Source organism: Aulonocara stuartgranti (assembly GCF_965226115.1).
Source record: "Aulonocara stuartgranti genome assembly, chromosome: 18".
Classification (NCBI taxonomy): Eukaryota; Metazoa; Chordata; class Actinopteri; order Cichliformes; family Cichlidae; genus Aulonocara; species Aulonocara stuartgranti.
Genome location: NC_138954.1, coordinates 27,239,639 through 27,263,660, shown reverse-complemented (window position 1 = coordinate 27,263,660; position 24,022 = coordinate 27,239,639). Strand labels below are relative to the sequence as shown.

Here is a 24,022-nt window from a genome sequence, read left to right as displayed (position 1 = left end):
ACTTTATCTTACTTTAAATGACTTTACTTCATGCCAAACAAAGTTTGCAATAAAGAAAAATCCAGTACAACAAAGGTGATTTTATTGGATTAACAAGAAAACATCAAATATACACTTCATTACAGTTCAGTTAAGATTAAAAGCCACTACATTATTTAAAATATTTAGTTTCAACAAGGCTTAGTGACTTTAAGTCCATAATATGCACAAAGTGGTCATTAAACAAAGCATGCAGTAGATATTCAGACATTTAGAAAATGGCGGCTAACATGAAACACATGCTCTTGAGAAAAACTCCTGAATGAGAATCAGTGCCAGCAGAAAATGCTGTAGTCACTGGCAGGATCTAAAACTCCTTTGGCGTCAACAGAGTAAACTGAATTATATAAATAAAAAACAGACAAATGTGAAATGTGAAAAACTGGAACTAAAAAAAGAAGAACTGGAGAATGAGAAATGATCACGTGAATACAGTTGTTTTGTGCTATCATATGTAGAAAATATTGACACATATTAATAGTTATATTATATAAATATAGCTAATGAATAATGTTACATTTAAATACACTACAGTCTACATTTAGTATTTTTTAAAAGACATTTTCTTTTAAACTCAAACAAAAATCAAGGGATAAATTCAGGTTTGGAAAGCACAGTTAACTCTGACCTAAAATAATAATGAACAAAAAGACTGGCACTGCTCTGACATCTGCGAGTTAAGTAAAAGTCAGTTAGCTTAGCTTAGCACAAAGACTGGGAGTCTAGCTACACAACACTGCATAAGAATCACAAAGTGTTGATTTTTTTAATTGGTTATTTTTTTACATTAAACAAATGTATTAGGTTTAAAGGTGCTCACAGATTACTTGTGGACAATCTTAGAAGCTATTTCCACTAGTTCACAATGTCAGGCTAAGCTAACAAGCTACTGGTTAATGCTTCTCTGTTAAAACAGATGAAAGTGGTGTCAATCTTTCTTTGTAACTCTCTGGAAAGTGAATAAGTCTCCAAAAAGTCAAATCGTTCTTTTGATTTTTGACCATAAGAAGAAACGTCATAGTATCTGGCTTTCATTATGATGCCACCCAGAGTGCAGATACCCCACTTCCTGTTTGATGGCTGATCTGGTTTACTCGTCCACGCACACAGTCTAGTAAAAAGAAAACCGCAGTGCCGTTGTGAACCTGGAAGGACGCTCGCAGACTCACACTGGCCCACTGGCTGCCCTCAGACATCTGGCCAGATACCTGCTGGGCAACAGGGATAGGCCTCGATCCCTCTCCTGAACCCTCTAAATCACTTCGTCTGAGCAGAGTCACCTTGACCAAACTGCAGGAGTGAATGAGTTTGAGATCCAGAGCAACACTGACTGTACCGCTCTCTCTGAATACAAAATCTCGTCTCTGATCTGCGGATCCCTTCGCCAGCAACCCCATTTGGGTCACTTGAGGACTGGTCTGGTGGAAGAACAATGGCTTGTTACGAACTGCTCCAGAGAGAAGGCCGGTGTTAGCCACAGAGGCAGAAAGAGATGAAGAAATGGCAGCGGGAACCCAAACCAAACTGAGAATACTGATACCCGTTTCGTCACCAAAGAAGCGAACGTTGCACTGCGCAGGAGAGAGAATCTCAAAACCCAGTGTGTCTCCCGGGCCAACTTGGGCTGCTCCAGACAGTGCTATTGATGTGTCTCGGTAATGGACACCTGTTTTAAAGGCACGGAGCAGCTCCATGCTGGTTCCATTATGGTTGAGGTATGCCAAAATTTGGAAGCCCTCACTCACGCATGCCTGGCCCATCGAGTACAATGCCTGTTGGAATACAAAGCGCACAGTCCCACTCTCTGCAAACCGGATCCCACGACCATCGTGAGTAAGTCCTACTACATAAGGGTCAGAGGTGGAGGTGGTACGGAAGACTGGGCGATAGTTTGTGTGGTAATGTGCAGAGACCATTGCCTGTGCTGTCATGGCAACCGCACCGGTGTCATGAGAGAGCCAGAGGAGGCTGAGTGGGGCAACGGAGGGGTCGAACAGCTGCAGACCTTCAGTGCTTTGGTTACAGTGGTGGGTGGCACTCCGGAGGAAGAGGGATATGATGTGACCTGGGGCGACCTGTGCTACCCCACTGATGCTAACACCTTGGAGCGATCTACCCTCCTGCTGCTCCACACGAACCCCACTGAGGTCACGACCTTCAGAGCCGGCTGTGTTGTTCATGCGCAGACACACTTGGATGAAGCTGCGGCAACCATGGGTCACTGAGAGATTCTCATCCAGCCATATGAGACCATGCTGTCTCAGAACCAGCTGCCCACTCTCAGTGGACACCACATCATCGCCTCTTCCCTGTATGTGAAGCTGCACACCGAGGAAGGCTTGAGCCAGCATGTGTCCTTTTTCCCCCTGCAGAGTCACATCTCCAGACCAGGACTGAGAGAGGGCACTGTGGCCAGCAGTATGGCCAGAGCAGACAGTGTCTGTGGTAAAAGTGCAAGGAGAGACCACCGTGTCTCCATCACACTCATTGCAGGCTTGACACTCATCCATCTCTGAGTTGAAGAAGTAACCGCGGCCACACATTCCTGAGTGTGCTTCTCCCTCTCTCATGTCCTGGCATCTGAATCCACCTGGTAAGCACAAATTAAGAAAAGAACAAACAATTCTTCTCAGACATGGATATGTCTAGCAAATCAAGAAGCACTGACATAACAAAAATATTCAAATTTTTAAAGCAATTCAAAGCACCTGGAGTGTTGAGACACTTCTGTTGACCTCCGCACAGATGAGCTATTTCAAGACATTCATCTCTGTCCTGTAACAAACAAATGGAAACTTTCAGTTTGGAAGGTAGGATCAAGAGATGGGTTGCAAAGTAGCATGCAGATACTGCAACAACTCCAGGCAAGCACTGAAAAAGTACTGAACCAAAAGGCCTACTGCTTCTAATATGGTCCACTGGTTAAAAATGTTTTCCTTTGCTTTGACAAACCTTGTGATAAACCTTTTATTGTAAGGCTCATAAACCCTACAATAAAACACTTTTTTCCGCAAGTGCATAAAGTTCTAAATGAATAAACTAAACTTCAGTCAAAAGAAGACTGCCATTTCCAGCTGCCATCATTTATATTCAGATACAAGTGACAACAGATATGGTATGATAAGATAGGACATTTTAAGTATAAAAAGGACCTGGGGTTGATATGGTTTGCAAAGTGGCTTTTAGTGGCAGCAGCAACTTTAGCCAAGCTAAAGCAGCTTAACTAGCCCACTCTGTATGAAATTTGCCAATGTGGATGCACAAAAACACATCAGCATAGCCATCAGTTGATTTTGTCTGATTTAGATAAACTTTCAGCAGCTGTTGCACAGGGATTCCAGACTAAGCTTCACTTGGTGGCCTAACTGATCTGATCTTATGTTACATTTTTGTCAAGCTGATTTGTCACCGCTTTCCTGTATGTGGTTAAAAGACATGCTAACACATGCTAACCTGGCAGATCCTGTCTGCGTGTACTGAACACTGGGCGACCAGGAAGAATCCAGCAGGACAGACGGTGCACTTCTCACAGCGAGGACGGCCACTGCTGTAGCCACAGTACTCATCAGGCCCACAACTGCCACAGGTCAAAAGGGGCCGACCCACCTAATGGCATTAAACACAATGATACTTAGAACCATGGTAGTCAAATATAATATTTTGATATTAGAATGCTTGACATAATGTTCACATAATGCACTCCAGTTAAAGAAATATGTTGATGCTAAAGTTAAAAATTGACAAAAAATTTTTTTTAATATTTTATTTTATTTTTTTATATTCAGTGATAACAAGGGATATTTTAAGCATAAAAACAGGAAGGTGAGATTGATATGGGTTGCAAAGTGGCTTGCAAAGGCAGCCACAAGTCTATGCAGGCTACAGCAGCTTAACAAGCCCAAAATTGTCAAGTATGAATAGAAGTACACTCAGATTTGCTTATTTAAGATTCTCCTATAGTGCAATTTATGCTTTATATGACAGTTAGATCTCTTACATCTCATCACTACTGTAAACACGTTTATAATTTAGCTTAAGGCTCACCTCCATCACAGTGGCCTCCATGTCCACTTTGTGCAAAGAGAGAGCCTGCTGTGCTTGGTGAGCTCTAACCTGCCCACTTAAGGTTTCCATGCGACTGTCCAGCTCCCCCTGGAGGTTCTGGAAAGATGTTTGTTTGATGCTGTCCATCAGTATGTTGTACTGAGCCTTTACCTGGAGGAAGAGAGCACTACTTGTATAACACTTTGAAATTGTCTTATTTCTTCACTTTGCTAGGAAATATTGTCCATATCTGATTCATAATGAAACTGATCTGTTTCAGGGAGTTGAGAAAAAGAATATAATTTCAGTGGATTAGGTGCTTTCTATGCACTTTAAAAAAACCCAAACTTAAATACTGCCCCAAGACTATGGGACTACTGATATCTCCCTCATTATCAGTCACAGCAGCCTTACTTGCTCCATCTGCTCATACATCCTCCTCTGCTGGTCAAGTATTTCTCTCTGCTGGTTGACCAATGTTCCTTGCTGCTCACTGAGCAGCCTCTGTAGCTCCTTGACCTCGTTTTGTTGGCCTTTGAGGGCCTCGACGAACCTTTCCTGACTCTTAGACAGCTGCAACTGCAGGACTAGAGCATCCTCTGAGGGAACGTCATTGTTCCCTGTAGTAAACAAAGAAACCTGTTACATAGCAACTGAATTGATTATCATTTTTAGTTTATTTCTCTTTGAATTTTCTGACCAATCGCTTGCAAACGGATACCCACCTGGTTTCATGTCACATGTCAGCTGAATCCATGCTCCACGTTGCGACCCAAGGTCTGGGAGCTCGTCCAGAAATTGTGCCGCTCTGTCCGTCACATGAACAGGTGACGCGCTTCCTCTCCCGTCGTCTCCTTGCGTGCTGCAGCCGTCTCCAACGCAAAGCTTACCGTTCCTCTGGCGCATCCGGGAGGGCAGTTTACATCCAATGCCTTTGCACTCCCGCGTTGCGCTGTCATCACTCGTGGGGCGATGAGAGACAGTCGTCGGACAGGTGCCCCCGGCGCAGCCAGGGTGGAACACCTCCGCCGTGATGGTCCTCGGGTTCGTCCTCCTGGTGCCATCCGTACCTGCCGCCTGCGTAAAACCTCCGTGCTGAGGCTGGATGACGGTGTACGGTGCTAAGGGCGCGCTCTGTGCTTTGTGCTGACGGAAATGAGCGTCGTGTTGGTAAGTCGGATAGGTTTGTCCTTGCCTGGATTGTGCAGAGTGGTCAAACTGCCGTCGGGACGCGGATGTGTCCGTGCGCCCTTGGCACTGCGCTCCTACGCACGGTCTGCTCCAGTCGTGACCAGGAAAGCAGCGCGGTCCTCGGCATGTGTCCGATACACTCCCCGTGAAGAACAGAGTTGTGACAAAAAGTGAAGATATGAGAGAGATTCCTGCCATGTTGCAATCCTTAAAGGTAAAAATGTAAAACATCCACGTTTTAATGAGGGCCTCTCAGAGCATCAGAGCGTCCTTCAGACTTGTAGATACTGTTTGATCATCTCTTTAAGAAAATATCCATCATATCAGTAACTGCAGGATCAGCAATTGCCAGTAAGAACCGTAAGCAACTGCGCACTCGTGCATCTAGCCTCCATTGCGCACGAATTCAGACCCCTTTGCCCCTTCTGTGGATAGTTCGGTCTAGTCCACATGTGGCGCTCAATGCTTCTAATTGGCACCAGGTTTTGCTCCTAGTCTTAAATTAACCCGTAGCTTTCCCGGACATACCACTCTGCCGAGTCACTCCATTCCTACTCAAGCACCGCATATTTGGACTATCCTTAGGTTATTTTTATTCTCACACTTGGGATGGTCAGTCATAAGCACTTTTACACACATACAGCAGTGACGTGGAGCCTCTAAAAGGAATTTCACGGACTGTTTACAGAATCTTTCACATGTAACTCTTTCTTTCTTCGCCCTTTACGATTGATTTGGATGACAGGATTAACCCTGTGGCTTTTTAACAAGCCCCGTCAGAATGAAAAACTTTAAATGACATCAAAGCTTTGATCTCCTCTTTGGTTCTGGGTAGAGTGCTGACTTCTAAACACAACTCTGGTATATTACAAAGCTGGAGTCAAAACGGCTTCTCCTGTAAAATGTAAACTCTATTACATTTTATTGCCACTCTCATTTCCCTTCTCTGACCCCACATGGCTTTGATTAAAGCTTTAACCCACATTAGAAGCACTTAAATGCTCCCCTCTCTTCTTATTTTCACAGCAAAATGGCATTCGCCCTCTCATCATACACCAAGGAAGCCTGTGTGTAGCTGCACATTACTTTCTTGTAAATCAACCAGAAGAAGAGCTTACAAACAGCCACGATAGATGTCCTGAGCTGGCAATGCAGACATTCTCAAAAGGCTGTACAGAGGGCTTAAAGTGCAATGTGCACACACATATGCACAGTTGCCAGCTAATGTCGGAGGTGCAACACATAAATTAGCAAGTGTGAGACCACATAGGACTCTGAATATGGCGACAAGTCTCAGTAACGCTGAACAAAGGTTCACAGTGATTAAAAGCCAGATGGGGGGGTCTTCTATTATCTGAAAAGCCTCAGTACAAAAATATTTGTTACAGTTTTTACATTATTAGATTTTACACATTCTATCTGCACATCTGCACAGCAGTGCTTTAAATATTAAACACACTACACTGCATTGTCTACAATCGCACCTCTGCACTAAGTCGTGTGCATTTTATTTGTGATCGTGCAAAAACAAAGCACCAAAGGAGAAAAAAAAGTACACCACATCTTAAAATGACAGACAGATAAAGAAGAGGTGTCATCCTGATGAATCATGTTTATTCTATGCATCTATTCCTGCAGCTCTTTCGCGTTCCTCTGCGCTTTGCTCGCTCACATTTCAAAGTTGTCAAATACGATTTTGTTTGAGGGCTTAAAGCTGTTTGCACCACTCCACTCTACTCCACTCTACTCCACTCCACTCCACCACTGTCCATAAACAATCTTTGGTAGAACATCGTGCTGTTGTTCCCTTAAGTAAACATTAACATATGGCTGAGCAGCAGGGAGTCAGTACATTTAACATTTAATGACAAGAAACAGTTTCATCTTATCAAAACCACTTTGCATCAGGGAAAAGCTGAAACATGCGCACCACTCTCCTAAACTCAAAACAGCATTTTGTTTTATTGTAATCTGCAAGGGTTCTGTGTAGTCTATTGCACTGAATATAATAAATATAAGATCTGTTTTCATTCATATTTCAAAATGTTCTAATCCTTTGTGTGTGTTTTCTAAAAGACCTTTTGTTGTACGACGTTTTCAAATGATTTCCCACCAATCAACCTCGTAAATATTATGTAGACCAAATGTAAAATATAAAAGAAACATCACAGATCAATGTCAGGTATGGTAAACAAGTATAAGTAAACCAAATGTGAGAAAAAACAAGCTAAAATGTTCTCAGACATCTGAGTTTTAAAGGAAACTGGAAGGTTGCTGACATCACCAGCCCCCATTAAAATAATAAGTATTGTAAATGCAAATTTGTATTGACTAAGTACTACAATAAAAGGGTATATATCAGTAGCACATTCCCACATTAAGGAACTACTGATAGCTCTTACCAGAATAAAGTAGTGAAAACAACTGTGTGGCCCTGCCAGGCCAGAAGTAGAGCTCAGAGCACTACTTAAGCCCTATCTGCTTTACCAGAAAAACTTAGATCTACTTCCTGATTTCAGAGGAAGCTGAGCGAATATCTGTAGCATATCAGGCAGTGCAGACAAAGTCACATGTGCAAGCGCTCACATATAGACTGACCTGTCAGGGTTGCAGCAATGACACTCACTCTGTGATGCTTCCATGTGTCAAAGACAGAGAAAAGGTAAGAATGCTAAAAATGTGTTAATGAAAGATAGAGTTTGTATTTAAGTTGGTTGGAACTTCATAGTAAATCAATACAATAAAAAATATGCTACTACTAAATTCAGAACTACTGTGTTAACAGTTCAGTGCTGTGCTGCAGGATAGCCTTAAATAAAATGAGCATGATTAAATCAGCATTTAAGAGCTGCAGTCTTGCTTTTGCGAGTTTTGGTTGTTTCATGTAGCTGTAAGTCCAGATCAGCTCAGTGATGCTCTTGTTGCTCTGGCTCTCGCTGTATTTTGGGGCTGGTTGTCACACTGCAGCCTGACGTTAAGAGTGATCACACTTTCATGGTGAGCGATGGATAAGAATCGAATCATTTGAAGTATGTAAAGCTTTTGGCTTACTGTGCATACACACATTTCTGCCTTCTGTTGGTTCTTTTAAGAGTTAAATACTTGAATGGCCACATCAGCTTTGCTTAAGACAAACACATGCCCTCTCACAGCAGCCAGTGGACGGTTGTGCAACTAATTAGAAAACAGCAAGAAGCTCTCGACCGCAAGAAGAGAGAAAACATGTTGGTTTACTGTTAGCAGGAAATGCAATGTGATTCCTTTCATGCACGTACATCTCAATAAATCGCTTTTTGTGCTCAGGCTTTGGCACGGCCGCCTGCGTGTCTCTTGGCGTTGCCTCGTTTTTGTTGATGTGTGAGACCACATCGGGAGGCAGAGGCAACACTCTGACATGCCTGATGAGAGCATGGAATTCATAAACAAATGTGGTGTTTGCGATGCTTGCTTTCATGAGCGCAGTCTGCAAATGCACATTTGTTGAAATTAATCGGGAAAAATCAAACGAAAAGGTTACACGAGACAAAGGAGACGGAGGATTGGAATGAGTTTCACATGTGTGACGCAGAAGTCCAGAGGTAAAGTTCTGTAGCGATCCAAAAATTTCACTTTCATGTGGAAGCAATACCTAGTGAGCTACATCTCGCTCCACTCTTCCCCTTTTACCCCGTTTCACTTTAATGGTCTGTTTACTGCTCGGCGTAAACACAGAATGAGACTGAGCAACAGAGATGGCACAGTGGACGCGCATCTGTCGCATGAGAATGCGCAAGTTATGCAGAGACAGTTTATACATGTTTCAAACAACATGTATGACTCAGTGCACACAGGACAGAATCTGCATGTTCTATACTTTAAGCTGCAACTTTAATGTTTGCAATATATTAGGGCCAAGCTAAACAGCCCAACCGATGTCTGCTGTGGGCATCGTTTATTTATATTACTGACCTCGACTTTATTATTCAATGTCCATAATCGCAATTAGGCTTAAAACGTCCTCCCTTAGTTACCCTGCATCAGACCTATGCTGCTGGGGGCTTCCCATGATGCAATTCACTCACCTTGTGTCTTTATATAACACTTTGTATGTAATCATTACTTATTATTAATCTCTGGCAGTCTTCCACTGGTGTGTCTTTTGTCCTGTCTCCCTCCCCTCACCCCCAACCAGTCGAGGCAGATGGCCCCGCCCCTCCCTGAGCCTGGTTCTGCTGGAGGTTTCTTCCTGTTAAAAGGGAGTTTTTCCTTCCCACTTTTGCCAAGCGCTTGCTCATAGGAGGTCTGATTGTTGCCGTTTTCTGTGTATTTTTGTAGTGTTTTTAACTTACAATCTAAAATGCCTTAAGCCGACTCTTGTTGTAATCTGGTGCTATATAAATAAAACTGAAGTGAACTGAATTGCGAATACAGGGAATACATTTGCATCTCATTGTTGAAATAGGTCTTTTAGGCTGGATGAAAGTGATTTAGATTTGAAATAGCCCTGAAGGTACTTCATTCTTCAAGCTTAATACTTCAAAGTATATATATACAAAACATAGAACCTAGAGCCAGTATTGGGAAAAGTAGGGACAAAGTCTTGCTTTTAATTACAAACGTGAAGAAATGTTTCACTTAAAATGACAGCACTCTTTAGATCTATGGGGCACTTTAGCGTCCTTTAGATAACAGTTTTCATTTTTACAGTTTGTAACAACACCTCTTTGGTCCATGCAAATTTTTTCAGCCAGAGCAAGCAGATTACCTTTTTTTTTTTTTATGTAAACGTAAAAAACTTTATACAGCTAACAGGATTAATAGTGACTCATTGAGTCAAATCACAGCTAAAATGAGAAAAAATACAGAACTTGAAATCCTCAAATTACTAGAAATGACAAATTAATACTAATAATCTAAATAGTAAAGTTTGCCCACGAGCCCTTAACTTAAAGATGCTGTTTCTGAATAGCCCAGGTGTTCATCTTTTATAACCAGTGTAGGGTTCTTAGATGAAAGAGAAAAAAACCCAAAAGATAAAATCCACAGAACAGGACAGGGTGCAAAACTATACGTTAGCATGTTAAGATGGGTAGATCAGATTGCATTTCTAATGTTAAAGACAGTCAGTTGCACAAACAAGAGCAAAATCTAACGATGTACAAAAAAAGAATGGAAACAGTTTCCACCTCACACATTTTGAAATTAGAGCAAAAAAGATAAGAAAAGCTAATAATAGATGCAAACTTGCAGAGCCATTGTATGACTGCAGTGTTACGTGCTTATGTGTCATAGTAAAAGTGCAGAAAAACATGATGTGTGTGAGGATCAGGAAATGGTATCATGCTTATGACCTGCTGAGCTCATAAAATAGCACATACAAAAGAGGCAAGTCGCTTCAAATAAAACGACTATTTTAAATCTTACCACCATCCCCACCTCTATATTTGCTGTACGTGCAGCTTTCAGAGTCAGGGTAAGCTGCTGGGCTCCTTTCAAAATAAGTGCATCTACTGGTATTGATAACCACATATTGCAACAGTCTTGCAGAGTTGGCAAGAAGCAGAGGGCTCATTCTTCAGTTTGCTTTTCAAGCCGATCCACATACAAGACCTAAAGCTGGCAAGATGCCGCCCCCATATGGAAAAACCCAGACACTGAATTCCACAGAAAATTTGGTCTGGTGAAAACCTTTGATCTCAATGAAGCCTTTTTGCAGGGCTGATCAATTTAGTGCGAAGAAAACAAAACATTTGAGTTTTAGCTATCGCTTTTCAATCACAGACTGTACAAAGAGTTACACAGATGGCATCTACAGGAGGTGAAAACTATTTAGCTTATTTAAGAAATGTATCTATGCTGTGCACTCATACTAAAGAGAACACTTAGAAAATGGAAGGTCACAAGCTCCACGTTTGCTGTCCAAGGAATTGAAGCGACTTTGCAGACAGAGCAGCACAGAAACAGCTGCTTCGGCTCTTTGTAAAGTCACCGAGATGACACAGCGGATCATTGCTCTTGAGTGCTCTGTCTAAATAGATGCTGCACTTTGCATTTTGTTTATCCCCTGTTGCCATGGGGATTGTCACATCCAGAACTGTGCATGTGTGCGCATACGCTTACTGGTTGTGTGGGCCCTGCCACAAAAATGTCAGCTGTTATGCCGGACAGCACCCCCCCAGGTTTTCCACAAACAGAACTGACACAAAACAAACACGAAACTGATCGCAAAACGAACTGAAATCGCCCAAAGTTTTCACTTCCTAGTGCCTCCTACAGGGCGGTTCACCATTATCTACTTTATTTTCTGCATCTTGCATTATTCTGTCCCCCTACTGCTCCTAAAAAATCTGAATTCCTCGTTCTACCGTTTGCAGATGGACGACATAGACGCCATGTTCACTCACCTGCTCGGAGAGATGGATCATCTCTCTCAGGTGAGTTTTCTTTTCTTTTTTTTTGTTTTCGATTTGATTTGATTGTGATGCTGTAACTGATGAACATTTAAGGTACATGGTAATCCCTGTAAAAGATTGGAAAATGTGTGAATAGTGCTTCATGTTGACACTGTGCAAGATGCCATTCTTTTGAGGCAGGAACAGGTTAATGAAAGTGAATAATCCACTCAGTGTTTTAGTCATAATCTGGGCATTGTCTGATTACAGCCTTTTTGTTTTTGCAAGACGACTGTAATGCTGACATGTGAGGTCATCATCTGTGGATTGGACTGTGGGCAATGGCTGCAGATTTCCTTAAGCACACATAAGCTGCTCATCATAAAACTGCAACTCGCCAAGAAACACATTATACACTCATAACTGATTGAAGCCTGGGTCTGAGACTTGGCGTTAGTGTCAATTTCCAAGCCCTGCATGTAAGCTGCAAACGAGCACGGCCCTGAGAATGGAATCAATCTATGTTCAGTATTACATCATGCTTACCAGAAAGGCTCCATTTGTCACTCTGACTTGCATCCTCTTTGGAAAGCCATCACAGTGATAAACACCATTTCAAAGACTATTAGGAGAATTCGCGAGAGAAGCATTTAGAGTTAAGCGTCGACCCCCAGAGACTCTTAGAAACAAAAGGATTTAAATGATTCCACTTATTGCCTTGATTGGGTTGGTTCTCTATGCTTTACTGCCTCGGAGGTAGAAAATCTTTTTTAAAGGAAAGTATAAAAAGGTCTGGTCTAAAGAGGCTTGGAGGTGTCATTTACGGAGCAGCTCCAGTATGACCAAATGTGTTATTAGGCACAGTCAGCAGGGTGGAACAGCCCGCTCGGAGGCATCATTTTGTTTCCAGGTTTTCTGCCCAGGTTGTTTATGAGTGAGCCTGCAGAGACAGAGCATGTTAACAATTAAAATCATACAGTTTGAGTCTGTTTCTTGATAGCAAGTTTTTTAATGGTGGGGACACTGAAATATCAGAGCCATTTCCTTAGTTCGGAAGGCCCAATTATAAATCACTGATTATATGTAATGTTGTGATGAATCGTTCTTTCTTAACAAACACACTTGTGATTTATTGTCCCCTGCAAACACTGAGCGCAATGTGTTTCGTGTTACCGATTTAGCTCGGAGACAGAGCGTGATGAAGTACAGGGAAACAAGTTACCAAGAGACAGCAGTTCAGAGTATTTTGAGGACACAGGGTTTCGATTTAAAGCGCCACCTCAAACTATGAACTGTTGCTTCCCTCCAAGAACACGACCTATGTGATCATACATGTGTTTTTCATGACATGCAACTGTAATTCATGGCTGTGGGGATGGCGGGGGGGCTCTGATGATGTCCCTGCAGAGTCTGAAGACTGAAGGTGACTCACCAGAAGCAGATTCTGCGGCCCAGACAGAAAAAACCTTTTCCATTGGCTTCAACGACCTGAATGGTGAGTAGTCATGCAGATGAAACTGTTTCACAGAAGAAAAGCGTTCCCCCTCAGCCTCCGAGTAGATGCTATGGCATTAATTTGAAAATCCAAGGTGACTTCCTTCTTGAGTTATCACATTAACCAAGCTTTTCGGAAAACTTGACCGATGGCGGGGTCCCATTTTGACCAAGGGGCAAGGTGACTGAGACTTGACGTTGTGGAGAATTTTAACCGATTCATCTGTAGTACCTGATGAGCTTTTTATGGCCGAGGTGCAAAAAAGGCATATCAGCAATTTGAAACAACCAAAAGCAAACTGTGTTTTAGTGGAAGGGGGATACAGGACACTGTACGCTCCTAGTTTCCCAGGATTCCCTGGTATTCCCACTGGAATATGCTGCTCGTTCATTTTTTCTCAATAGATGTACCTTGCCAGTTCAAGTTTTGAACTAATCAGCTTTACGTCCATGATTCTCCAACTCACCCTCTTGAGGTCATAGTTAAACCCACACATCTCCTTACAGAGTCGCTTAATGAACTGGAAGACAATGATCTGGATGCTCTAATGGCTGACCTGGAATCAAAGTCAGCCGCGCAGGAACCCCTTACTTCTGAACCAAACATCGGCGGTACAAACGATCAAACTGCACCACCCGCAACAACTCAGAAACATGAGCCAGCCACTGCCCTTCCTCCTCCACCAGGCACAGATGTATCCTGCAGGAACATGCAAATGGTAAACCAAAGTTTTGCACTGAGAGAAAATATAAAGTCAGAATTTCCTGGACGTGGGGCGTCAAAAGAGATTACGTTCTTCTATGTTTCCAGAGAGAACCCCAAACAAAAGCAGAGAAAATAAAACTAGCTCTAGAGAAGCTGAAAGAAGCCAAAATGAGGAAGGTAAGATCAGCAGATTTTCTTTTGTGTGTGTGTGTGTGTGCGTGTGTGTGTGTCTCATCGAAGCTTGCATTTAATCTTGAGTTAAAGTAACTGTGCCTCTCTCAGTTGATTGTGAAGGTGCTCATGAGTGACGGCAGCTCCAAGACGCTGATGGTGGACGAGAGGCAATCGGTGCGAGAGGTCTTGGACAAACTGTTTGAGAAGACGCACTGTGACTGCAGCACTGCCTGGAGTCTGTGTGAGACCAACCCCGAATTGCTGATTGGTGAGATAAAGACACACACACGTAAACATGATAACAGGTAGTCAAAATAACAGAGGAGTCTTCCTCCCCTCACTCCCAACTGGTTGCAGCAGGTGGCTGCTAAGCCTGGTTCTGCTGGAGGTTCGTTCCTGTTAAAAGGGAGTTTTTCCTTCCCACTGTCGCCAAGTGCTTACTCACAGGGGTATTGTGTAATTGTTGAGGTTTTGTCTGTATTATTCTAGAGTCTCTAATTTGGTGCTATAGAAATAAAACTGAATTCACTTGAATTGAGCACACATTTCCCACTTTCCAAAGTTTTTTTGTGGAGTGTCCTCCCTTAATTTGCTTTTTTGTCCATTATTTCAGAAAGAACCTTTGAGGATCATGAACATTTGGTGGAACCACTGTCTGCTTGGACTCGGTACAGTGAAAACAAAGTCTACTTTTTGCCAAGACCACAAAAGTATGTGATGTTCACAGACCCTCAGGTGAGCAATATGGTAACAGAGCACCTGCTTCTTGGTGAAGTGTGATTATATGTTATAATGCTCAGTCAGTAAACTGTGCTTTTCTCATCTCGTGAAGATATTTTACATGTGGAAAAAGGATAAGGCAGCATTGAATGCGATTAACCAGCAGGCTAAAGATCTCCTTGTCAAGGTCAGTCGCAGTACCACATTTTTGCATCTCATTGATGGCGCCACGTTTCAGTTTTGCATTTCATGCCATTCCTCTGACGCTGCAGGAGAATTTCGGGGGTTCGACTTTGATCGTTCCTGACCTAGAGGGCACACTTTACCTCAAAGAAGATGGGAAGAAGGTTTGGAAACCGCGCTACTTTGTGCTCAGGGCTTCGGGCATCTACTTTGTGCCCAAAGGAAAAACAAAGGTATAACAAATCAAAGTTTCTATTTGTATTGTTGCTTAAAAGAAAACAGGTTTAGCAACCTGAGTGAGCAAAGTCATTTCTACAGCTTACACCAGGCTAGCTGTTTTCTGCTGCTCGGCTTTAGATGAAGCTGATCTCAATGAGGCCTGTCTCAAACCTGAACTGCTGTAAACATTTAAGCTACATGTAGATACTGTGATAGCTGCACTGAATTCCAGCACATATAACTTTTTGTTGTATGTATGTTGTGTATATATCTTCCAATTCACTGTCACCAGAGCTGTAGCCTATCCCCAGCTACCATCGGTATCCTGCGACAGGATAGGCCAGTCTGTGACAGGGGGGCCAGCACAGAGAGACAGGCACCAGTTAACCTAACCCCACAGCTCAAAGACACACATCCACACAGATGTTGGATTTGAACCCAGCACTGTTGCTGTGAGGCAACCACCACGCCACCATTGCTTGCTAACAACAACAGTTTGCAAGTTGTTTCATTCCAGTTAGTCCTTCATTATGAAATATAATATGATCAAGATTTACAAAATAGACTTAATTTTTTATTCAGCATGACCCAAAATGATGAACCATGAACTCAGCAGGAGTGTTTACAGAGGTCAAGTCAGGAAGCTGTTTCCGCAGACTTTTTGCAAACACGTCTGTCGCCATCTGGTGGCCTTCAGACAGAATGCAGCTTTTTAGGCACATCATGTTGTAAGCACAAGACCCTTAGTCATAGACGTTTTACTGTTTATTACTAAAATGTAAAAGCCAGTTCAATGAGGAGAGATCCTTGGGGGCTTATTGGCTCAAAGAAGGCGGGCAAGAAGGTGATTGGACTAGAGTAATGATGTCAGTATTGAGATTGACCGCGTGGGAAAGCGGTTGTGAGGTAAAGAACAGAAAAGCAGCGGTAAAGCAGGCAGATAAAGGAGTGTCTTTCTAACTGGAAATAAGAGTCGCTGTAGTGCACGCCTATCGTCTGATTTTGTCTCATGTGAATTTACTAAAAACAAAACCATCTTAGTGATGACGCAGCCCTGCTTTCTTTTCTTTTTTTTAGCAACAGTTCAGGTGCATATTTCAGTTCACTGCTACTGCATGTCATGTACAATGTAGCAAAGTCTTATTTAGATCACTTCTACACACATACAGCAATTGAGTTGACTAACAAACATCATCAGAATCTTGCTAATTTACAGCTTTAGTAAAATGTTTTTCACCTGATTTAGTGCCAGGCAGTTCACTTCCCATTTATTCAGCTTTACAGAAGGACTGCTGATCGTAAATGTGTAAAGCTGAACATGTTGGTCAAAACTGAGTTTTTCCTTCCCACTGTCACCAAGTGCTTGCTCATTTTTCCCTGTATTACTGTGGGGTCTTTACCTTGCAATAGAAAGCACCTTGAGGCAACTGTAGTTGAGATTTTGTGCTATATAACTAAACTTGAACTAAATCGAATTGTTAAAGCAAGTATGAGAGCAGCCAATAAACAACAATCCAAGAATATTTTGCCTGCGTGTGAAGTGCATAATGGCATCCATCTGAGCGGTCAAGCATCACAGAGCTGGAAAGACACGAGGAAGAGCTGGAGAAATGAAGATGGACAATTTGAATTGCTGCCTCGCCGACGCTAAAGGGAAACATGTCGTCTTTGTCACTAAAACGGAGAAGACAAACACCGCCCGTCCAGGCTTGACACCAAAAATCGTCCGAGTGAAAGAATTCGCAACACTGTGCGAGGCAGATGTGCAAATCACAGACATATAAGGAATCATTTAAGGAGACATGGATGGAGCAGACGTTTGTGTCTTATGTGTCTACATGAGAATAAGAGCAAAAAGAAGAAGTAAAGTACGGCGCCGTCATCCGTTGGTCATCTACAGTTCCAAGAAGTGAGACTTTGAAGTTTCAGCTGAAGATCAACATCTTTTGACATGTGTGAACATGATGTGTTGAACATTGAAATTAAAGGGAGATTAACAGAGATTAACAGTATAATTTCCATGGTACTGAGCGTGAGTGTGAACTCGTGGATTTGCATCAGAGGCCATCTGCCTTGATTTTAATACCTACCACAAGCGCTGCTAAACAATGAGACAAAATCACAAACATTTTGTTATTTTATAAGGAAGCCAATGTCTGAGCTTTTGTTCTATGTATCTGTCTGCCATAGAGTCATAATATCCTGTTGTTTTCTATATTCCAGTCGTCCACTGATCTCGCCTGCTTTGTCCATTTTGAAAAAATCAACATCTATATGACCAAGAACTACAAACAGAAGTACAGAGCTCCCACCAACTTCTGCTTCATGCTAAAGGTCAGCTCAGCAGCTTGAATCTTAAAGTGGCGATGGCATCAAGAAGCCCTTTATGCAACTTTCCTATTTCTTCACGCTTCTTTCTGATCATAGGCTGATGTTGCAATCACACAACAACAAAACCGCTGTAAACAAGATCAGCTGTTTACTCGGGACCCTTCTTTGTAAAGTCACAGTGTAAGGACACTTGCATACTTATAAGAAAAATTACCTGAGTTACCATTTTTAAGTCTGAGATGCATCCATTCTCATTAGTTCAAGTAGTCTGATCTGTTTTAAGCACTCTGAAGGCTTCCTGAACATACAAGAATAAAACAGACCAGTGACCAGAAGTGCAGAGTGCAACAAGAAGATTGTGGTTTGGTTTTTATCACTTATTTTAATTCAGTTCAGGGGCAGGCCTAAACATGGAGTGGTGCAAAGTGCAGACCTGAGGTAGTACTATTTGAAGGCCATGTAAGTTTATATCTGAGGGCTACTCAGCTGTAGCTTAAGACTCATACTGACTCATATTGTTCTCCATTAACATGTGTTTCAAATATCACACCAACCGAAGTGACCGCAGTTAAATGATACCGGATGCACTCAGCATACAGCTGCACTCCAGCACAACAGATCAAGATGGCTTTTTTCAGATGATGCAGTTAAGTGAGGAAGTGGTACTAGAAAAACAAAACCTCATTTGGTTTCGCCCATACTGACCAGTGGGTGCAACCTAGTTTCCTGTTTTTGGGGTCGTTTCTCAGTGTGTTAAACAGATTCTTCTTAGCTGTAAGAATTTGACCAGACAATCACGTGCACTCTGTAGATGTAGTGTTAGTCACGCGTAAGATTTCCACAATGACAGTGGCAGAGCAATGATTTAACCCTTCAGTGCTTATTCACGGCCCACTCTGTAGTTACAGTTTGGCATGGCCTGCCCTCTGCTGGATGCTTTTGTGGATTACAAATATATATTTTTACAGAAGCACCAAAATCTAGCATTTAATTTAATATAAATGAGACCCACTTCCCTACCTTTGGAAAACAGTGGGACATTTTCTGTGTGTCGCTGAAAGACATCTTGAGTAAATGATGTCAGCGTGATGTCACAGGATTTGTAACTGTGAGCTTAAATGTGCAGGTTTGGAAAGATGTTGGCTTTTCCCAGGTTGCTAAAAGAATTAGACTTATGGGTAACGTAGGATGCAGCGTTTTAGAGCCTTCTGATACCAGAAAGCATACCTGTTGACCATTTCTTTCTCTTTTCTCCCCATCAATGAAGTGGACTGTGATACTAAATGACTGGCCGTCCTCTTTGGCATAAAAGCTTTCTTTGTTGTCACTCTTTTCCCAGCACCCATGCATCCAGAAAGACTCTCCCTACATCAAGTTACTTTGCTGTGATGATGAAAAAACACTGGTGCTTTGGGTCAACTCCATCAGAATAGCCAAGGTCAGATTCAGCCCAACTGTAGCACAGCTCGCTTTGCCATACACAGTGAAATTAAAAACCGTGTTCAAACGGTCCACTCGTTCAGGTTGATGGATGGAGTCTACACCTTTTAGAAACTACTTTTTGGTGTGTCATGTAATTATGTGACTCCAGAAATGTCTGCCACGGCGTGAATGAATGGACAGTGCAAACACAGCCCTCTTTTATACATATAGAAGATATATGTATATATATGTCACTGTGTCCTCTGTGTGTGTTCAGTATGGAACTGCCCTGTATAAAAACTACCAGGCAGCGATGAAGAGAGCTTCTCCTACGAAAACCCTTCAGTCTGCTGCATATAAAGGTAAGTTTCAGTGTCTGTACTAAGATATAACTATGTTAGAATAATGAACATGCTGATCCTCCTTAATGTTACTTGCCCTTAGAATTGCATGCAGATATATTGACATGCAAATTTCCAGAAGTATTATAACAATCTGTGCACTATGAGTGAAAACGGTTCTTTGTGTGCTAAAATAAGGCAACTGGAAATCGTTAAGCTTGTGAAGACATTCATCCTCACATCCTTCTGCAATTTTAAAAACAAAACATGGATAGGCGTTTAAACCCTAGTGGGGGTCGTCCTCTTTGGTGGTAGTCGCTAACCTTCTAATAATCATGTACATCATCACATGAGCCATGGTGTGTAAAATGGCTTGGGTCATTACTATCACATCAGGTTAAGAATGAAACCACGGTGAGACTTTGCCCCACCCTATTGAACTCAGAACCTTCTTGCTGTGAGGCAACAGTGCTAACCACAGTGCCACCGTGCTGCCCAAAGCCCCAAATATTTGCTTATTTTACGTTGAGTGATGAAATTTTAAATTAAAATTGTTTAGCTTAAACTATTTCTCATTGTACAGTTATGAACCCATTCCCATAGTTACTTTTGCTTTACTTTACTCTTGTGTGGCCACAGATCATTAATCTCTTCGTATCCCTCCCGACTGATTTATCTCTAAGTTTCCTTTTTTGGAAATATTCTTGTCACTACTGATGCAGCGAGTTGGTGTTTGCAGCCCATTCATGTTGCACTGGTGGAACAGCTCCTCCAGGATGGCACATCCATGTTTGGCATCACTAGGTTTGTTATGTCTGTCAGTACGGTCTCAAGAGTGTTGGCGAGATACTAGGAGACAGCCTATTACATAAAAAGAGTTGGACAGGGCCAAAGAAGGCCAGCACGACCAGTATCTGCTCCTCTGTGCATAGAGGAACATAAAATGACGTCCAACAGCCTACCGTTTGTGTTTCTGACCAAGCTGTTAGAATCCCACTTTGTGATGGTGTCATGAGGACCCCACATCATTTAGTAGGACCTGTACTCACAGCCCAGGACTGTGCAGCTTGACTGCCAGAAAACACCAGAACTGGCAGGTCCACCACTGGCACTCTGTCGTCTTTACAAATGAAAGCAGGCTCATGTCACAGGCATCAAATAGTCAGATTTTATGCTGCCTTCAACATTATTCAGTGTGCCAGTTTGGCAGTGTCATGTTGAATGACGAATACCACCCTGACTGTTGTGAACTGGGATGAATTTGTCCAGCCTATCATTAGACATTATGTTCATGCTGTGAGGACTGGGTTTCTCCTGTTTCCGGGCAGTAGCCAGCCTCATGCAGCCCAAGTGTGTAAGCAGTGCCTGGACGTCGAAGGCGCTGATTGCCCATTGACTGGCCCTCACCTTCACCAGAGTTGAATCCAACTTTGGTGAATCCAACACTGCCAAACAGCGACTTGTCCAGGAGCTCAGTGATATCCTGATCCATGTCTGTGAAGAGATCCAGCAGGACACGATCCGATTTCTGACCAGAAGCCCAGAGGCTGTTGGGACTGGATGCAGCTACACAGGGGCACCAGTTGGATCAGACTGTGATTTCAGTTTTGAACTTTGTTTTTTTATGTGTTTGTGTTTTTTTTAGTTTGTGCTCGATGAATTGAACAATCTAAATCAGCAAAGATTTTCACCCTGAATATTTCATTCATCAAGACTCGATGTGTGTGTTACCTTTTTTATTCATTTTTTGAACAGTTTCTTTGTATCATCTTTGTATTATGTTATTTTCGGAATAAAGTCCTGAATATTTGAATCTGAAACTCAAGACTTCTTAATTTCATTCTTATGTGTCTTTACAGAAAAATCCAGTGGTCACACCCCTGAGGCGGGTCTATCAGCACCCAAAACCGCAAACCATACTGAAGACTACGAATATGAGCCACCACCCGACTTCATCCCTCCTCCCCCTCCAGAACGTACATCCTTTTGAGACTTTGTGTACATCGTGAATTAATCTCAGATAGCCTCGATTTAGCCAGTTTCTCCTAAAATAAGGCTGCAGTTACACATAAACACATAGCAGTGGTAAGATATAATCGCATGTTTTGAAAGTTATTTATTCACAAATCTATATTTATTTGTGGTTTTTATTTGGGGGCACAAACATACAGTAGACAGCATGTTTACAGTATGCTGCAGATTGTTTCCATCTTTTGAGACAGCTCATTGGCACAAAACTCACAGTGCTGTCATTTGTTTCATCGAGCTGTTTATTACAAAAAAGGCTGTACATAAATTTCAATGAACACATCCTATGTACAAACTGAGAGGAGAAGACAAATATCGCATTCTGCTCCAATGAACATTAAAGTTTCAGATGTTTTTTTGTTTTTCTTTTCATTTCCACAAATGATCATAAGAAAACGCACATCAAAGAAAGGCGCCTTGACCTGTGATGCCCTGAAATGCTAGAGACGTTAAGTGGTAAACATTACAAAGTTTTGCACATCGGTGGTTGTCTCATGATTACTCTATGAAAAAAGTAAGTATAAATAAATCATTTACATAAAACTGCTATCGAATCCTTCCTCAGCAGTCTCACACATAAAAAGAAGCTGAATGCAGAGCTAGAAATACATCAGGTAGAAAAAGTCCTCACAAAACAAAATGACCTCATGATGGAATAAATACAATCAAGAAAGGGATGTAGTGGCGAATCATTCACTGTAATGACGTTTAGATACTTCCATGCTTTATGAATACTGTCGATATGATTGAGTCATATTCTGCCTAAAAACCTTGAAAATGTTCCCTTTCAAAATAAAAGTTGAATGCCCCTATTATTCTAAAGTACACGTGATTATGTTCATATGACTTGTTACAAACATATATTCTGAGACAGGCATTATATTGAATGATATTTGAGAGCGAGTTTGCACCAACAATCACTCCGCCAGAACAGGCATCTCATTTCGTAGGACAAATCGGAACTTTTAAGACCTAAAGATTGAGATTCCTTCCTTCACTGCAGGTAGCGGGTGTCATTCGTGTGTGGCACAGAACGGACAAAAAGACATAAAGCGACTCCAGCTGAAGCACATCACCATCGCCGAGTCACCTACATTCACTACAAACACAAAAGTGGCCGAGGATTACAATCAAAACGATCGATAACGACACTAAAAGTCCTTTGTTACATTTCTGTGTGGGAGGAGTCTTGGACTTGAGGTTGTTTGGGTTGGTGATTATGGTTATTAAGCACCAATGTAAAGCACCGCACCAGCAACCACTGAAAGAACAAACAAAGCCTAAAGGTTAGTTGATACTTTGGAGATGGCAACGCTTGTGTTTGTGATAAAAGCCATGATGGAAATAAGTCATCACAGTTACCGCTAACTAATCAGTGCACAATGGAAACAACATGAAAAAAAAACAAGAAAGCCACACGACTTAGTCCTTCCTCTGCTTCGCGTCACGAAGCAGCAAGCACGTGAGCGCTCTGCTACAGTAGCTGGACAGCATCGACAAATACAGTGATGGCGATCAAGACGATATAGTTGTGACCTAACGTAGAAAAATAAATGCCTGTACACAACCACTTTGCCTGAATCACGTTAAAATGGCACTGTGGGTGATGAATAAAATTAATTTTCAAGTAAAAATAAAGTAAAAAGTAAAGTAAAAAATTCTCAAAACATCCACTCTTGGCACCACGCCCTTCCCCCCACCCACTGACGCTGATGGAAACACTGGTGAAACACACTGACAAATGTACTGTACTGGCAGCTTCTCACATTACAGTTTATATACAAGTTAGAGAACAGAAAGAGACTCCATCAGAAAGAAGAAACTCTTTTCTTTTTTTTGCGATCAGTCTATACACTCACTTCAACCCCCACCAACAGCAGAGAGCATACTGAATACACAGCTCCTTCTGGCCATTATCCTCCTTAATATATTTTTTAAACACCTTGTGTGATTTGGACGTCAACGGCACATTCAGCTGTGTCCTAATGCACTTGATGACGTTCGTTTGTCCTTTTCAGGTCTCTGATAATGTAAGATCGTTGTTTTTCAAAAGGAAGGAAAGAGCTGGTCTGATGGTCTACAGTACAAATAAACGAGAAGGAAAAAGTGTGCAGCACTTTACCGTAAAGCGGTTACACTGTCTCGGTAAAACTGTAGCAGTGCGTCACTTTCTGGATCTACTGCATACTCGGAAAAAGCAACACTACATCTAGATTTACTCTGTATCCACTGAAGTTGTTATTGATGTACGTCATTTTGTCGTGAGGCAAAATGTTGCTGTTTGATGACAGTGGTGGAAAAAAAAGGCCTTTACTTCCAGACACAGGCCTTGCAAAGCTTCAACACCCTCCTACTTTGTGCGGCATCTTATTTATGTATTTATTTTTTTAATAGGGCAGATCAAACCCTTTCCTCTCCCCACAAAAGAAGAAAACTACTTATTAATTCACCATGGCACTTCATTCCAAACTGTATGAACTGCTATCGCTGCGCCGCATACGTCTGTACATCTTCACGGATTACCTCTGCAGCGCCATCACGTGTGGGGTTTTTTGTTCGTTTTCTTTAGTCAGCATAGTGCATGATCGACTCAACATAGTTTCCAGGGAAGAGTCCAGTGACGCCGTTGCAGACGCCTTCGAACCAGCCATCGTCGTTCTTCTTGATTATGTAGATGATGGCCCCTTCCATGAAGGACAGCTCGTCCTCCTTGTCCTTGGAGTAGTCGTAAATGGCCACAACTGTGGAAAATGAAAAAA

General features: G+C 42.1%; 3 protein-coding genes across 6 annotated transcripts in view; 1 reads left to right on the top strand and 2 right to left on the bottom strand.

Moving 5' to 3' along the window:
• Positions 1 to 60: 60 nt before the first annotated feature.
• Positions 61 to 6,059, bottom strand: LOC309694152 (uncharacterized protein). Its single transcript, XM_082513966.1, has 6 exons — positions 4,809 to 6,059; positions 4,498 to 4,703; positions 4,084 to 4,254; positions 3,493 to 3,645; positions 2,748 to 2,814; positions 61 to 2,629 (listed from the first exon to the last, which is right to left on the bottom strand). Exons 1-6 carry the CDS (start codon positions 5,503 to 5,505, stop codon positions 1,074 to 1,076), a joined length of 2,850 nt encoding a protein of 949 aa, XP_082370092.1. The 5' UTR covers positions 5,506 to 6,059; the 3' UTR covers positions 61 to 1,073.
• Positions 6,060 to 7,853: 1,794 nt separating this feature from the next.
• On the top strand, positions 7,854 to 22,675 carry LOC309693514 (amyloid beta A4 precursor protein-binding family B member 1-interacting protein-like). 2 transcript variants are annotated; one of them, XM_082512802.1, is made up of 13 exons: positions 7,854 to 7,936; positions 11,628 to 11,687; positions 13,053 to 13,140; positions 13,647 to 13,858; positions 13,951 to 14,022; positions 14,128 to 14,287; positions 14,633 to 14,754; positions 14,852 to 14,926; positions 15,012 to 15,155; positions 17,365 to 17,475; positions 18,812 to 18,910; positions 19,172 to 19,256; positions 21,095 to 22,675. In XM_082512802.1, the coding sequence occupies exons 1-13, from the start codon at positions 7,907 to 7,909 to the stop codon at positions 21,223 to 21,225; spliced, it is 1,389 nt and encodes a 462-aa protein (XP_082368928.1). In that variant the 5' UTR covers positions 7,854 to 7,906; the 3' UTR covers positions 21,226 to 22,675. The 2 variants fall into 2 exon arrangements, with proteins under 2 accessions (XP_082368928.1, XP_082368929.1); XM_082512803.1 differs by lacking the exons at positions 18,812 to 18,910; positions 19,172 to 19,256; positions 21,095 to 22,675 and adding an exon at positions 17,569 to 17,839.
• The window catches only part of LOC309693513 (abl interactor 1-like), a 22,262-nt gene continuing 19,727 nt past the window's right edge, over positions 21,488 to 24,022 (bottom strand). For all 3 annotated transcript variants that reach the window (XM_082512800.1, XM_082512801.1, XM_082512799.1), the window contains one exon: positions 21,488 to 24,004. In XM_082512800.1, the coding sequence (XP_082368926.1) occupies positions 23,829 to 24,004 (176 nt within the window). In that variant the 3' untranslated portion in view covers positions 21,488 to 23,828. The remainder of the gene's footprint in view (positions 24,005 to 24,022) is intronic.

Coding starts and splice junctions, on each gene's coding strand:
- LOC309694152 (XM_082513966.1), bottom strand. CDS start 5,505: ATGTTTTACATTTTTACCTTTAAGGATTGCAACATGGCAGGAATCTCT. Junction 4,255..4,497: donor TGTATGAGCAGATGGAGCAA/GTAAGGCTGCTG, acceptor CTCTTCCTCCAG/GTAAAGGCTCAGTACAACAT. Junction 2,630..2,747: donor GAAGTGTCTCAACACTCCAG/GTGCTTTGAATT, acceptor TGTGCTTACCAG/GTGGATTCAGATGCCAGGAC.
- LOC309693514 (XM_082512802.1), top strand. CDS start 7,907: ATGCTTCCATGTGTCAAAGACAGAGAAAAG. Junction 11,688..13,052: donor AGATGGATCATCTCTCTCAG/GTGAGTTTTCTT, acceptor ATGTCCCTGCAG/AGTCTGAAGACTGAAGGTGA. Junction 19,257..21,094: donor TCAGTCTGCTGCATATAAAG/GTAAGTTTCAGT, acceptor GTGTCTTTACAG/AAAAATCCAGTGGTCACACC.